The 17,077-nt window shown below is 39.3% G+C and overlaps 1 protein-coding gene across 3 annotated transcripts in view; it reads right to left on the minus strand.

Moving 5' to 3' along the window:
- TAF3 (TATA-box binding protein associated factor 3) overlaps window positions 1–17,077 on the minus strand; it is a 180,172-nt gene that overhangs the window by 31,905 nt on the left and 131,190 nt on the right. For all 3 annotated transcript variants that reach the window (XM_072825874.1, XM_072825876.1, XM_072825875.1), the window contains 2 exons: window positions 13,494–15,322; window positions 3,151–3,233 (listed from right to left, as the gene is read on the minus strand). In XM_072825874.1, coding sequence (XP_072681975.1) covers window positions 3,151–3,233; window positions 13,494–15,322 — 1,912 coding nt within the window. The remainder of the gene's footprint in view (window positions 1–3,150; window positions 3,234–13,493; window positions 15,323–17,077) is intronic.

The following is a 17,077-nucleotide window of genomic DNA, read 5'->3' on the forward strand; positions in this document are numbered from 1 at the left end:
GACCACGATCCTCATCACTACAGCTACAGGCAGCTGCTCCTGGCCAAGCGGCGACCTACCAGACAGTTTCCTTCAGTGTGCTTCCCACTCACACTACTCACGAACGTCACAGGTGCTGAGACTGTAATTTCAGGGTGACTATTCCACTGTTCTCTATTCATCTTCATTACTGCCTAAGGGCAACCCTGGATGCCCATTACTGGGGGGCATGGCACAAGAATCTGAGGTCCCTGCAAAGTCATCTGGGATTTTAACATTCATCTGGTGGAGGTGCTTGACTTCCTACACACCCTTTCAAATACAGATTCCAGGCATGTTAAGTGAAGACAAAAACAAGGTGTCTGTCTTGCTACGAGGACTAACATCAGAGAACAGAGGAAATAATCTAACCTCAAAGTACTTTTCCAGATCAAGGGCAGAAGACCTTCTTTATTTAGGAAAATTTAGAAACTAAATATTGTCTTAAAGATCTTCCAATGAGAGGGTATAATTTGAACCCTGTAAAGCTTTTCCTTTTTCCCATAATTTCAAAAGACTCTAATCCTCTGCTTGTTCTTTAGCAATAAACAACCCCTTCCCCCGGACGATTCAGACCCCCCTTTCTGAATCCCACTCTGCTCATTAATTTCACTTCAAAAGAGTCCTGTAGCACCAAGTGTGTACAAACTAAGTAAAGGCACATTTATATGAATCTGCCCCCTCTTTTCCATTATTACCGCTGTGGAATAAGCCATGCATCTTTATGTTACGACAATAGAAGATTACTTTTAATTTCATATAATTCACATGTGTCATAAACTATTCTTTTAATTTTTTTCAACCATTCTTGGCTTGTGAGCCATACAAAAACTGGCTATTTTGGCTCATGGGCCATAGTGTGCTGATCCTTGATTTAAATTAAAAAAACAAAAAACAAAAAAGTCTTTACTGATTAAGATATATTTTACATAAAATCCTATTACTATGTGACTTGGACCTCTTTTTCACTCTTATTTTAATTTAAAATGTAATCTATTTCACTTAATTTATTCCTTTGTTCATTATAAGTATTTCCTTGTGCCTGACTTTGGTCAAGTGATTAATTATTCATATAACATGGGGGTTATTTACCTAAATATTTGAAAGTTCACATATTATATAATGTTATACTTTCATGGTCAATTTGTCTAGAATGTCTGAGCATTATAATTTCCCTAATACTGGACAGTCTGTTCCAGGATAATAGGATATATATATATTTTTAAGATTTTATTTATTTATTCACAAAAGACAGAGAGAGAGAGAGGCAGAGACACAGGCAGAGGGAGGAGAAGCAGGCTCCATGCAGAGAGCCTGATACGGGACTCGATCTCATGGCCCGAGCCAAAGGCAGATGCTCAATCACTGAGCCACCCAGGCGTCCCGATAACAGGATCTATTTTTCATGTTTCCCAGTGTCTCAGGTGTATGAGTGATTTATTGAGAGGAGAAAGATAGTCAAGAGAATGAATGGAAGATGCTTAAAGGTGGATGAGATGCATATAATTATCAAAGTTTTTTAAAAAAACAAAAAACAAAGTCTTTTCACAGACCTTTTTTTCTCCAAAGGGAATGAGTAAGCCAAACTCTTTTGTGGAAGTAAGGATTAAGTAATAGTGAGTTACTGAGAAAACAGTAATAAATGTGAACTAGTAAGAGAAAAGCATTTGTTGAATGATAAATAATATCTTCTCTTTAGAGGAATGAGCCCAGGTACAGAATTTCCAAAAAGATGGTATCAATAGCTGCTCTGGCTAGGTCTCCCTGCTAATCAGCCTTCTGTCCTCTATTGGTGGAGGGAGGTGGACATTATTAAATTTTTTGTAGGTAAAATAGATTGAGGGCCTGGGTCAAACCGGTATCTGCATAAAATGAGCTGAATTTACAGTATTTTTGTTACACTGTCTAAGCTTGTCAGTAACACTACCACCCATTGTCTAGGTTTTTACTGATAAAACCAAAAAAAGTAATGTGGAAATTATGTGAATAATTTGGGTAAAAAAAGGATGAACTATCTGGATTTTCTTTCAATCTTCAGAAGAACATACATTTTCCTGGAACCATGTTTGCCTCTACAGCACCATTCATCATAATGATATTAGACCTTTTCATTGTGTTGTTTGGAGTTAGCACAAGCAGCAGCATAAAATACAAACTTTTAAGATGTAATGAACCACTGAGAACACAAGGTATGTTTTCTGTTGTCTACCTACTATATAAGTGCATGGCTCCTACTGCCATCATTACAGTAAAATCTGAATGAAAACTCAGTGCCCTGTAAGCCCATTTTCTACATAATATTTGACTGTTTACAATGTAAACAAATCCATTTTCAGGCTTACTGGTGAAAAATAAGTTGTATAAGCCAGTACTTTCAGCCTATGGGATTCATTTAAATGATAAACAGTATGACTTATACAAGAAGGATTTTTAACATAATTTACAAAGAAATCACTGTTTTATCACCTTATTAAAATCACATAAGAGTACTGTAGGCCTTAATTTGTAGCTCCAAAATGAATAAAAGAAACAAAGGCAACTAACTCACTTTAAAGCAGGGTGGGCTGATGATAGGATGATTCTGTGAAAATTAAGAACAGTGAACACAGGGTTTACATTTCTAGTCCTCTCTTGAATGAACGAATGGGCAGATAATTAAGACTTTGGTTGTTACTATTATATACTGTTTCACTAAACCTTTGGCAGTCTCTTTGTTTTCAGGTACAGAATAAAACCATGAGAATCTCCATTCTTTGTCATGGTGAGTAGAGAATACATACTTGAGAAGGTATAACATTACATCCACCCGGATGGAATACGGCAGTCAGTCTACTCAACATATAGTTTCTTCCTTTTCAGATAACCAGGACATTCAGAATTACTCAGACACCATGTCATGTGTTTAAAGAAGAGAGAGAAAATAAGAAAGAAGGGATCCTCTAGGTCAAAGAAAGCAGTAAGCATTTACTCTGAGGAAAGAAACCGATACAATTTGAAAATGAAGAATTCTCAAAGGAAAGCTTGATCCTCCGTGTTCATCTCTGGAAAAGGTGAGATTCTAAACCCATTAGGAAAGAGCAGGGAAGGTTATGTTCAATTTCTTTCACTCTAATTGAAAACGTTTATACTTACATCTTGTCTTGGCCAGCACCAACTCTGAGAGTCAATCGGGGGATGACTGGACTTGGGGCTGGAACAATTGGCTCCACTTTTATCTGTTGAAGTTATTACATTAGAGTTAAATGTGGTTTCGACAAAATTCCTCCTACTCCTTCTTCTACTTCCTCATCTCCACAAACCTGATAAGCCAGTTTAAGCCCTGAATGTGGCTAAAATGCTAGATCCAAGGACCATCTGGGCTATTTTGTTTTTTTAACAACCAAAGGCTACCTGGCTTCGTGAGAAATTCTACAAACTTGAATTACATCGTGAAAGTTATGGGAGTTATTTCTGTATTTTCTTAGTTCTGGTTAATTTCTTGGATTTTATGGTTAGAATTTTTAAACAAAAACTCCTCCAGATCATTTGGTGAACATTAATTTCCAGACTTAATAAAGTAGAAAAAAATGCACTGATATCTGCACCTATAAGCTAAAATGTATTTGTTTATTGAACTTGAAAAACATAAACTCATCCTAAGTTTGCATCATCATATAAGAAAATGGAAACACCAAGTGTAACTGCAGCATTAAACTGCTCTGTTTTTAGCTTGTGGTCAACAGATCTGCAAAAGAAAAAATAGACCTTTATAGAAGGATTTGTAGTGAAGGCAACATCTGCTGAATAAACTGAAGACCTTTGCAAATATTTGAGCTAATGGTCAAATATCAAGTATGACTTTAAAGGGGTTCTTCACACGTGTTGGTGTGAAGAGTTCACGGTATAATATTTTGAATGAACAAACTGAACAAAAGCTCTGTAGCTCCAAATATCATCAATGTCAGAGATTTTCAACAGGTGTTTGACTGGCATTTTTGGTGGGACAGTCCTTTGTTGAATGGAACGGTGCAGGCATGGCCAGATGTTCAACATCCTTGGCCTTGGGCCCTGCCATATGCCAACAGTCGCTGCTAGTTACTGTGATGATTAGCTGCAAGCCACTGACTTAAAATATGTCAAGCCCAAGAATTAAATCCTAATAGGACAGTGTGGTAGTTCTAAAGGGGAATGAATCTATAACATAATGCTCAATATATTATATCATCTAGTTAATACATTGCACATAGATCAAATTTACCATTTTTTTTTCATATATTTTTAACTATTTCCTTTGAGTTTTTTTTTTTTTAAATCCATCATCATGTCAATACCTGTGGTTTCGACCATTCTCTTGAACAGTGGCATGTGGGAGGCACTCAAATACTTACTGAATTAATAGCTCAAACACCTTCAACTCTCTGTCTCTGGGTTGTTTTGCCATCTGTCCAGAACCAATTCAAAATCATCCTCAAGGCCCTCAAGTAATTCCAAAGAAAATTTTAAAGATCATGTAAACTTAGCAGAAATTCCAATTCCGTCTCTGCCTTCAACACTGTGTATCTGGATCACCTGCCAAGCCAGGTAAGCACAGAGACCACCTCGGTTTAGCTTACTGCTACTTTGTTGTGCCTATCATAGGGGCTGACACACAGTCAGTGCATGAGACACAATCAAAGAAGTTGTCTGAAGCAACAATTTCAAACTCTTACCTCTTTCAAGACCTATCCTGTGATTTCCTTTCTACTTTTGTCCCTCCAGCTCCACCGGAGAAAGCACTGAGGCCACCAGGCAGAACTTCTTCAGCCCATGCAGATCTACAGACTTCTCTGCACCTGATACTGTACCAGAGTCCCGCTTCTCTGGTCTCTTAAGGAGACGTCCTCCTTATGTAGGCATCTTCAACCTCATAGTGCCACGATTTTCCACTAGTTTTTAAATATGCTCAACGATCTTAAAAAACCTGCCTGCCCTTCAGCCTTCTACTGACCACCTCTCCTATATCAGACTCTTGTCAATTGTCTCCTTCTTCACTTACTCATTCTTCAATCTGCTCCAATCTACTTTCTCTCCCAACCAGGCCACTGAAACCTGGAAATCAGTCATTTCCTGATGTCCTAGTATGCTTTCCACTGGGGGTCTCACTGGCCCCCTTTCCTTCTCCTCTACTAAGTCCTCTGCTTGACCACGTCCTCTTGGCCTTCTACACTTTCTTCAGTGGGTGTATTATCCATGTTCATGGTTTCAATGGTAGGTTTTACAATATGCCATGACTTCAAAATTTCCATCTCTAGACTAGCACTGATTGAGCCCAAGACCACAATAGAATATTACCTACTCAACATTTTCAACTCAATATCCTTTAAGCGTTTCATCTCACCACATCTAAACTTTAACTTGTCAACTTTCTCATGAAAGCCTGCTCCTCCAAATGGTCACTTTTGATGCATGTCTCATCCACTTGCCCAGTTCTTTGGACAGTATATCCCAGTGGTTTTCCTTAAGGCTCTAGGGGACCAAGGGCCACGGAGGGTGGGGGGGGGGGCAATAAGAGCAAGACCCATGGATAACTAGCTAGGGTTTGTACCCACTTCCTCCAACTCTTTTTTAACAGAGGGTTCCGTATCTAAACAAATCTGAAAAACCAATAGTTTGGTCTATTTTGTAAACTATTAAGATTTCTCTACTTTTCTCACCTTTCTGTATTATCTGTAGGAGAACAGACAAATATATCCAGAACAAACATTTTAAACTGCCTGCTGCTTGCCAGGCATTGTGATTGGATATTTTTTAGATGTTCTCATAGAGTTTTTTTTTTTTTTTTAAACAAACATGAGGGGGTAGGCATTATGGTTTCTGTTTTACAGGGAAAGGTATCATATATGAAGCAATCATTTTTCCTTTTCCTTTTTCTGTTCTAAGGTCACACAAAGAGCAAAACTAGGATTGGATTCGGTTGTTTTGTTTCAGAGAATGGAAAATTACATACAGTTCCTATATTTCCTTAATTCTAAAAAACTTTAGGGTAATATGGTTATAAATTATGAGTAATATTCCACATTCCTTCAGCCTGCAATATTATTTAATCACTTAACCCTTCCTTAAGCTTTATTTAAAAATAAAGCTCTCTACCTTGAAAAAGATCTTTACCATTACCATATTTCACACTGTCGTTTGGTCCATATCACACTACACAATAATCATAACTCACACCTGCATAGCACCAAGTGTGTTCCATATATGTGATCCAGTTTGCTCTTTGAACTCTGTTTAGTAAGTAAATGATCTACCTGTAGGTCTCCTGACACTAAGTTCACTCTCACCTCTACCATGTTGCCGAGTCCTTTGTTCCGGTAATGGTGGTGTCTTACATGGAGCTGGCTACTCACTTTCTTGTAAATGTCTTTTATGATGAATGACATATATTTGTGAAATGGCTAGTGTTGGTTGTTGTTGTTTTTAGAAAGGGAGAGAGAGAGGCAGGAGAGGTGAGGGGCAGAGGGAAGGAGAGAGAGGATCTTAAGCAGACCCATGTCCAAAGCAGAGCCAGACTGGGGCTCAATCTCATGACCCTGAGATCATGACCTGAGCCAAAATCAAGAGTCAGATTCTTAACTAACTGACCCACTCACGTGCCCCCAGGGTTGGTTGTAAAATCATTTTTCTCTATGTAAGGCTAACTAGTTTATATGGAAATTGTGATTGACTTTGGCCTCACCTCCATTCAACTAAACTGGCTTTTTTTTTTTTCTTTTTAAGATGTAAATAGAGGTGCTTATTAAACTGGCTGGGTTGTTGATGCCATCTTAAGTAACTTGTCAAGGTAAAAGAATCAAGACATGGTTATTTATGTTATACTATTTAAAAAGTTTAAATGATACTATATGTAAAAAAAGAAGCAAACAAAAACAGAGATACATCTTGTAAGTCCAATTAAAAATGGTATATATGTGCCCTGAAGAAAAAAGATATTTTGTAAACGTGTGGAATTAATGAATGATTCAGAACCCTGTTACCTTAGCTCCAAACTTTTCCTTGGGTAAAATTAGGGTGACCACATCATCCAGAGACATCTTTGAGAGTGAGAGTAGGAGCTATTATTTACGCCAAAAAAGTGTGTAAACTGGGATTGTCCTAGGCAAACCAGGACAGAGAGTAGCTCTCCCAACAAATACTTAAAACATCAATTTCATTCTTAAAGAAGCTAAATAGGATTTAACCTACGGATAATATTCAAAAATATTAATGAGGATGCTAATAATACAGATACACAAAATATCATTTCTAAATTAGAATTTACCAGACTTCTGTTTACATTAACTTTATCCAAAATGCCTACCAAAATAAAAACAAAGACATTTCCTGCATTCATAAAGTAACTTCTCACATGTCCTTCTCAGAAATCACTAAACAAATGACAATTATTTGGAATTACTTAAAACCATTCGACTAATGCCACATTTTAATGGCATGAAGCCAAACTCTGGGGACAACATGAGCTTCTAAGGGTTAAAATAAAAGCACTGCACTTGAGAGTGAGCTGAGAATTGGGGCGCGCAGAGCATTTACAGTGGATTACTAAGCTTCCCAATCCACCAAAGAGCAAAGTCCAGTAATAGAAGACTCCTTTGTAGCTAACTAAAAATACATTGTCAGTGGATTTGTCCAGTTTTATGTATAAGCAATACTGCTTTCACCTGAACTAATACTAGTAGTCATATAAGCCCCTTATTGCCATGTGCTGCATTTTTTTTGCTAATCTTCAAGGATTTAGCTTCTTTGCCACATACCTCAGGGCACCAACTGATAAAGCTCTAACTCTCCATTTTTCCAGGACACCAGCAGTGCGGCCTTGCAAAAAATGAAAATCGCTCAAGAGATTTAAAGGGGAAATTTATTTTTAAAATCCTGACTTGAAGCAAAGAGGTGGATTTTTAAAAAGCTTATCTATAAAGAATCAGTTTAAATTTAAATTCTATCTTGGAACTCTTTCATGCATTCCAGCTTTAAAGTTTATCTTCTGACAGGGACTTTCTGCAAAGGTAATGGGCAGCTTTGTCAATATAATCTGGCCAAGTTTTTATTTTCTATTTTTTTTTAACGTTAAACTTCTTTCACTTAAAAAAATGTGTGCTAGATAGAGGAATAGCAAGTTCAGCGAATGCTAGTTCAGATTCCCATCTATGCTAATATGTCAGCAAAATATCCAGAAATAGTACTGATGAAGAGCTATTTTTAATAAGCTAACATTTTGGATGTGGAATTATGATGACTGGTGAGCATCGTATTGTCTTTCTTAGCAATTAAGGTCTTTACATTGGTTCAATTTAGAAGCGTGGTCTCAGTACTGATAAACTGTTTAAGACATTAAAAAGACAGTCAGAAGGAAATTCTACAGTGTGGTCAAGTATGACAAGTGGAATCCAGCAAGGAAAACTGAAACAGAAGGCAGGATTCTGCTTTCGCTCAAGTTCATTCACACCCAGACCTGGAGATGGTCTCTGGTAAATGGCTACTGATTCCAACACACTCAAGAAAATGTTAGGTGACTGGCTTCCCTTTGGGACAGAGAGTTGTAAGAAACAGGAAGAGAGTATCTTCCTCTTTTTACTGGGCTACTGGATTGAGTAAAAATCCTTCATTTCACTAGTTAATGATGAGAGCTGATGAGAAAAAACTGGAAAGGAAAGTACTTTGTTCTAAACAGATGGAGGAACAATGGCAACCTTTTGTCCAACCTTTATCCAACCAGTAGGACTCTTTGGTGTTCTCTAAAGAACAAATTGTTTAAGTTCAATAAAAGATTATTTGAGGGCAAATGCTAAGGGAGTTGGAGCTAGATTAAAGAACCATGAACCATTGTAATTGTTCTGATTACTGAAGTCATTAAAGCGCAAAAGATCGCCATCGCCCATACTCTGAAATATAGTGGTTGAAGAGGAGTTCTCTAAGGTCTCTCCAGGGACTACAATTTTCTCAACTCAAAATGTTCACCTAATTTCTGAGTGTGAAACTATGGTTAGCCTTCTCATCAGCTCCTCTCATCTGAGGTGACTAACTGAGAAGGGTGTTGTGGGTGACAAAGAACACAGACACCACTCATGCAGACCTGGGGCCAAGTCCTGGCTCTTCCACCCATCAGCTACAGCAAGCTACTTGACCTTTCTATGCAGTTTGCTCAACTCAAAATAGCAGTAACAGCACCAAACCCTCCAAGCTTTTGGGAGGATTAATTCATAGAATTCTGGCCAGGTCTGGTGCTCATATGCACTCACTAAGCAGCTTAGTGATGGTATCATATACCAGCAGATGGTATCATTTACCATCTGGATTAGTTCATCCAGTAGCTGATTTTGGCTCAAAATAACATTCATCAATATATAGGATAAAAATTGGGGGAATCCTTTACAGAATTTACGACCTTTCCATTTAGCAAATATCAATTATCTGTGGGTTGATCATCAATATAATTGACTTGTTTTAAGGAAATACTGAAGAGTCATCTTAAATGACACCAGCTGGTCTTCACTTGGAGTCTTCAATGAGAGGGGAAAAGAGAAGGCCTCTATAAGCCAAAATATTCTTGGAGAAGGTATGAAACTCATTTCTAAGCAGAGGTTATACTTTATGATGATGCCATCTCTTCTTGGTATTGACTGGGAAGGAGACAGAGGGAAGGGAGCAGAGGGTCAGAGAGGTTTGAAGAGGCTGGTGAATAACTAATAAGTGGTAGAGCCAGAATTCATAGTTAAGTAGGTCTGACTGGCAAAGCCCATGATCTTCGGTGGGCCAGCACTGGGCCTATTTATCTGCAGGTTGTGACATCATCATTGTTTGGATGACATTCTACTGTGCCTTCTCAGATCAAGGGCATAAAAACATATTTTCAAATTTGACAGGTGGATTTTGGTTTACATTCTGTATCAGGTTATATGGACAACTGTTCAGTTCCAGTAACAAATGAGATATTTTCTTATTTAATTTTTTCACAGTAATCCTCCTTCTAAAAAACACTTAAAAATACCAAAAGTCAATTTGAACTAAAGTAGTCCTGTAACATTCCTCTAAACTCCAAAAATCCAAGTCATGTGGTACACACACTGACACAAGCACAAACAGAGAATTTTAACTGCTCTGAAATATACCATCAGGTTTATCACTGCCGAAGCTATCATGTTATGCTTGTGACTGCACAGCATAATTGCTCTTGATATGTTTTCCATAAAAAGTTAGTTTGGTTCTATTTTAAAGAGCTGAAAGATCAGACTCCTAACCTTGACTAGTGTATATTACTGCACATGAGGAACACAAATTGTGCATGAATCATTACACTGTGGATTATTACCACTACTAGAAAAACAATTTTTTCTCCTGATGATGCACCACTGAGCCAGGTGCCTTACATAATTTCAATTAATCCATTTTTAATTTAATGTAGGAAAGCGTAGTGGTTAAGAACATCAATTATATAGCATCTGACAGCCTGGGTTGACATGGTGGCTCATGTTCTATCACTTCTGAGGTGTATGATCATGGGCCACCGGCCACCTTATTAATCTCTCCAAGCCTCAATTTCTCATCTTAAGGTGATAATGATTATGGTATCTACCTTATAGAATTGTGGTAAGAAGTTAAACTTACATGTAGTGCTTGCATGATGTTTAGCATGTAGTAATTACTCAATAAATATTAAGAATTAGTGTTTTGCTGCCTTTTTTTTTTTTTTTTTTTTTTTTTTTTGCTGCCTTTCATTGAATGTCACCACATCCCTGCTTTAAAGATGGAGCACCTAAGGAGTAAAGAAACTACAAAACATGCCCTGGATCTTAAGTCAGATTTGCTGGATTCCAGAGCCCATGCCTCCTTCAACTTACCATGCAGATCTCCATCTAATTAATGGTACCTTTACTGGTTTTTGTGTTGATAATGTGGATGTGGCTGGTAAAAACTTTATAGGCAGGTTAAATAAATACGGGGAGATGTTTTTCTTTTATTAAAACAATGCCCTTGCTTGCTGATCTGGGTCAACATCTGTGAGTTGCTCTTGTGAGCTGGTCAGGATGGGAAGGAAGGACGACACTGTGGCCCTCATTTTTGTGACAAAAGACATTTTCTCAGGGCAGCTAAAATGTGCCTTATTTTGATCTGCGGATATGTAAAGGAATTCTTCAATGCTATGTATACTTTCATTTACTTGTATGTCTTGATGCTCGGGGAGGAACATGTAGAGTTGAAAAAGGAGAAGTCAAGGTTTACGTTCATGTCTCAATTTCTGCACCTTGTCAGTGGCATCTGCATGGGCTGCCCTGGCCTTTATCCTCTCCTACCTCCATGAAGAGCTAAACTTTAAAAGGATGCCAGGGAAGGAGAGATCATTTTTCAACACTGCTAAGCACAGCTGACGCCCCCTTCCCCCCCGGCCCATCAAATGTAAGTTAGCTAGTCTGGTCCAGTGAAGTAGCAAACATGTTACTATATTTTATGGGTTGATTCAAAAATTTAATAATATTAGTTGCCTCCATCTTCAGTATGATCCACACTGACTGGGCATTTACTTACGTATGTGCCAGATACAGTACTGAGCACATCTCAGATGTACTCTCATTTATTATAAAAGTAACTTGCCCAGTGTCATACAGCTAAAAATGTCAAGCTGTGAACTCAGGTTTAACTCTAGAGACAAGACTATTTATTATTTTGAAAGCCTTATATGATAGCCAACTTTTATAAATTTTTATCTTTTGTCATTCATCTGAGCCTTAACCCATCAAATGTGATACAAGGACTTGTTTTCTTCTGTTAGGTGAAGTCTAGCAAACTTGTAACTGAGCCTTTATCTCCAACCAAGTTAGTCTGAGGGACTTTTCTTTCCCAAAGTCAGGTGGAAAGGCAAGGATTGCTGTTACAAACCTAATCTGATGGGCTTTACTCAAAGTCATAATGGCCGTTGAAACAACTCCATTGACTTTCCAAAGTTAAGATGGTGATGAAAGCAACAGTACCCTGTTTGATCTACTGAGGGCTCAGCTGCCAAGGTGCTAGGTACATGACAGGTAAGTGATAACTGCTGCTGGGCAAGATCTCCAGCAATAAACATTTCGAGACCATGAAGAAAATATCTCTGTGTCAGTGACCTGGCTTTTGCTGGTTGTGTGACCTTGATCTTGGACAAGTCACCCCCTCAGACTTACTTTCTTGTCCACAAATATTGGTAACGATACCTGCTGGACATCAGGCACAGGTATGTTAGAAGGAGAAAATAAGGTACGTGCAAGTGCCAGGTGCCACATGAAAATATCAGAATGATAAGATGATTTTGAAAATGGAAACAAGAGTTGGATTTCTGTGTCTTGTTAACTTGATGTTCAGTTTTTAGTATCAGGATTTCCATTTTACTTCTTCATATTTTGGAATAGCCAAGGGGGACAGAAAAAGCATAAAGGTAGGCAGAAAGATGTGAGAGCTGCCATTAGTGCTTGTCAGCTAAACTAACTTTTCTAGGTAAGTATGAATTTTGAAATATTGCAAAAATGCTGGTAATAGATCTGCTGTGTGTTAAATACATCTTAGTTTATTATGTGGAAAAAATTACTATGTATTCTTTCTGGCCAACCTCCAAGAAGACTGCTTTTCAAGAGGCAGGGAAAGGGTTTCTGAGAATTTGTGTGAGACACCGTGAATAGTTAGACTTTTTAAGAAAATTTAAAAGAAATTTTCAGACCAACCAACCACTGTAATCCAAGGAACCATGGACTGAAGAGCAAAACTATAAAAGCAGAGGTCACATCCTGGGTCCAATGGCTTGAGGTCTCAGTTTCTACAGACCTGCAGGATATGCATCAGTCTCCTTGGCTGTACTCTATGAAAGACTGACTTACTTATGTTGTAAAATACCTGGAATTATTCTCTGCTCACCAGCCAGGCTGCCCGATCAGCCTAGATACTCGGAAACATGTCCTAATCTTATAAAAGCAGAAAAGAGGAGGACAAGAGATGCTACAGAAAGTAGTAGACAGTCATAACCCCAAACACTTGCCAACCCAGCTCACCCTCCTTCAGGAGGGACTCCATGGGCCTAGCTCTGTCCTCTGAAAACACTGCCCTCTGTCAAATGGATGCTGTCTTTTTTTGGGTACCTGATATTTGGGTACAAAGCAGTGTATGCTACACTTGATAATTATAAAAATATTATTTACAGGTGAAGATGATGGATTTTTTTTTTGTAACTGCCAGAGATTAGTCTGTTTACGAGAGGGCTTATAGTCTTTGATTAGCTCCCTCTTGGGCTATGAATCTGTAACATTTTCAGCACAGAGGGGCTTGGTTACAAGTTTAGGGGTCTTAAGAATTAACATGAAATCTCACAAGCACATGATTCGCCCTCTGGTTCACTGGAGGGCAGTGCACAGCCAGAACACGGACACCACCGTGGCCTTCGTCTACCTGCCTCTCTCAGCGGGACTGTTTCTGGACCGAGCCGGCCAAGGCTGGATGCTTACTTTTTCATGCCTGTGCTTCTCCTTCTCCTTTTCTCTCTTCTCTCTCTCCCTCTTCTCTCTCTCCCTCTCCTTGTCTTTTTTCTCCTTCTCCTTCTCTTTCTCTTTCTTTTTCTTCTTTTCCTTTTTGTCCTTTTTCCTTTCCTTCTCCTTGGGCTTCTCCTTGTCTTCAAACAGTTTGTCAGGGAGCACTGAGGACAAGGCGGGCAGGGTAGCGGGGACCCTGGCGGTGGCAGCGGGGCTGAACAGGGGCAGCGGCGCGTCCTTCGGGGGCAGCACCAGGGGCGCCGGTGCCGCTCGGGGCCTCTCCTCCCGCCCCTTCTCCTTAGCCTTCTCCCGCTCTCTCTTCTCTTTATCCCTTCTGCCTTTGTCTCGGTCTTTCTTCTTATCTTTATGCTTCTCTCTCTCCTTTCTCACCATGCCGTCTTTCAACCTCACTTTTGGATCAACATCTTCAAATTCTTTTATTTTAAACTTATAGGGATCTGGCTCTTCGTCTTTAAGAAATTCCCTCCAGGGGTACTTGGTTTCCTTGGTGCTCTCCTTCTCCTTCTCTTTTTCTTTCACTTTGTCTTTCTCTTTACTCTTCTCCTTGCTTTTGTCCCTTTCCCTTTCCTTATCTCTCTGCTTCTCCTTCTTCTTCATTTTGGTCTTCAGTTCCTTTTTCAACTTCTTTTTGACTTCCACGGATGAGGGCAGTTTGGTTTTTTCCTCGTACACCTTGTGCAGAGGTTCTGGGGTGGGAGGAGACACCGAAGGAGAAGAGATGTAGGGAAAGCCGGGAGGCACGGCTGGAGGGGCTCCCATTTTTGCTTTACGCACGACCTCATCAATGGATGCGTCCATTGTCCATGAGTTGTCGGAACTTGAAGTTCCACCCGAAAGAGGCAGAGGAGTGGATCCTGACTTAGTGAAATTGTTGGAGGATGTGGAGGCTTTTGGAGTAGTACATTCTGAACCTGAAATTCTCTTAGGGCTGGTAAAGAGGTCTCCTTCTGATTCTGATCCAGAAGAAAACTCGAAAGGGTCTGGCTCTCGTTCAGCACAAGCCCGTGCAATCACAGCATTGATAGAGTCATCGATCGTCTTATCTGTCACAATGGCCTTCTTCGGCTGATTCTCATTGTTGAGTTTCCCAGCATCTGGAGGGGTCTGTATTTGTTTTACCTGAATGGTCTCTTTATTGAGTTTTTCACTTATCGTAGCTGAAGGAGTCCTATTTGGTGTTTCAGGTCTGACAGGTGCTTGGGGAATATGAGTCATAACCTTGGGACTCTTGGGGCTCTTGGGGCTCTTAGAGCGTCCGGGAGATTTCTTCTCTTTGGATATAGTTTTTGGTGACCGAATAGGACTTCCGACCATTGCTGGTGACTGGGTAGTTTTAGGCGATTTAGTCTTCTGTCCTGGGGAACTACTTTTAGTCTTTGTTTTAGGCGTAAATGACTTTGTTTCTAATGGTTTTGTGATTGGCATTTGTGATTTTGCAACTGGAGCCAACATTGGTGGCTCTGGTGATGGTGGTGCTAGGTCTGTACTGTCCTGTACGTGGACTGGAGAGAGCATTGGAGGAATCTTTTGGGTATTTATTGAGCTGAGGGGTTCTCGAGCTTCCAATACTACTATATCCAGCGTGTCCCCTTTAGTGCTTAATAGCCGTGGTCGCTTGATGGCAGGCATTTCTTCAGCTTCGGGACTATCCAACGGTCTCTTACCCAAGAAATTCTCATCATTAATAATTTCCTCCTCTTCCAATTCATCCTCCTCCTCCAAGGGAACTTGCATGGCTTCTGCTGACGTACCACCATCAGTGGGCACCTGCTCTTCTTCTTCTTCTGGTAAAGGAAAAGAAAAGAGGTATTAGTGGAATATTTAGAAAACCCTAACAAATAAAAATGATGTTTAAAATATGATTCCTAGGCAAGAAAGGGAATTATTCATAGTGTTTAGAGAGTAGTAAAGTGGTAAATCTTCAAGGATCTTCTAAACTTGCACATCATCGCTCTTTGAAGAGTGGTGACTGGATATCCAGACTGATTATTTTCTTTTCAAGTGATTTGGCCTACTTTCAAGATCTGGAGTTTGCTAAGTAGTTCCTGTTTGCTTCCTTAACTGTATTCCTAACCTGACTAAATATGGTCTTTCTCTTCCTTCTTCTTCTTGTGTACAGGTGTGCATACATGTGCACCCCTGCCCCCTGCCACCACATACATACTTCTAAAGATCAGGAGATGGGTTATTTTATGACTACTATCCTCAGAAATGACAAAAAAAGCATAGTTTTTTTAAGGACTCTTATAACAAATGTTGATTCTTGGGAGTTTAGAAAATGCAAGCATCCAACCTGGATATGATTCATAAGCTGTTATGTCTTCTGTTTTGTTTGCTTGATGTTGGCCACTTTCAGAGACAGCATGGTGCAATGGCATACATACTGGCTTGGGCATTAGAGAGAGAGTGTTTCTGCTAGCATTCTGGCACCACAGAGCAACAGGCTGTAGGCAATCTCTTAACTCCTTCAGCCTGTTTCATGACCTTTCAAAAGAGGCTAATGTTACTTGCCCTGCCTACTTGAGTAAGTTGCTTTAAGATCACTTTCTTTCTTTCTACACATATTAACTAAGCATATTACAGTTTAGCACAGGGACAAAATGTGGATTGCACATAGAAAGTGGTTTGTACTATAAGACAGATAAAGAGCTACAGCAGTTCAAAGCAGAAACAGATTACTGTGATATTAAAGATCTAAGGAAGATTTTTACTTATTAGGTAAGTGCTTTAGATATTTAGAAACTAGGAATGGTGATGTATAGGGAGAGGGAATAGATGCCTAAGAGATGGAGGTGGAACACAGGGAGCCAGGGATTAATTCATCTGGCAAGTAGGATGCAAGATGGGGAGTAGTACAAAGTAAGCTTACTAAGGTGGCATCCAGATCTTAGAAGCTTTGAATTCCAGAAAAAAAAAACAAAGTGATCTTTGTTCTACTGGTAGTTTGGACCTGGTGAAGATTTTTAGACAAGGAAGAAAAATCACAGGGTATATGTTAGCAAATTATTCTGGCAAGAACATACATGACAAATGGGAGGTAACCTAATAATGGAGAGGTGACAAGTTAGGGGTCACTGAATTGATGTAGGTAAGTTACAACCGGGTCTGAACTAGAATAGTGGTAACAACAGGAAGCAATAGAGGTAGATGACATTTTTGAACACAGAATGAATGGAATCTAATAAATGATTAGGTCTAAGAATGGAGGAAAGAGTCAAGCACCATCTCAAGGCTCTGAGTCCTGGTGAGTGAGCATGCAGTCATTAAGAGAAATAAGCAGAGAAGGAAGATGACTATTAATCAGCTCAAGCCCTAGACACAGAGTTGGGTGAACAGGTAAAGATGACCAGCACAAGACAAATTTGGACATAAGGACTGTTAGCAGGACTTGAGAATGACACTATCACCCGTTCACAACCCTAAGTCAGAAACATCCTTCCAGACTACTTCTTTGTTTCTCCATTTCCACATTGTGAACACAGTTTTCTACTTTCCTATAGCACACTCTCCCCATCGCTATTACTGTTAGTTTGAATCCT

The sequence above is a fragment of the Canis lupus genome, chromosome 5, assembly GCF_048164855.1.
Source record: "Canis lupus baileyi chromosome 5, mCanLup2.hap1, whole genome shotgun sequence".
Taxonomy (NCBI): Eukaryota; Metazoa; Chordata; class Mammalia; order Carnivora; family Canidae; genus Canis; species Canis lupus.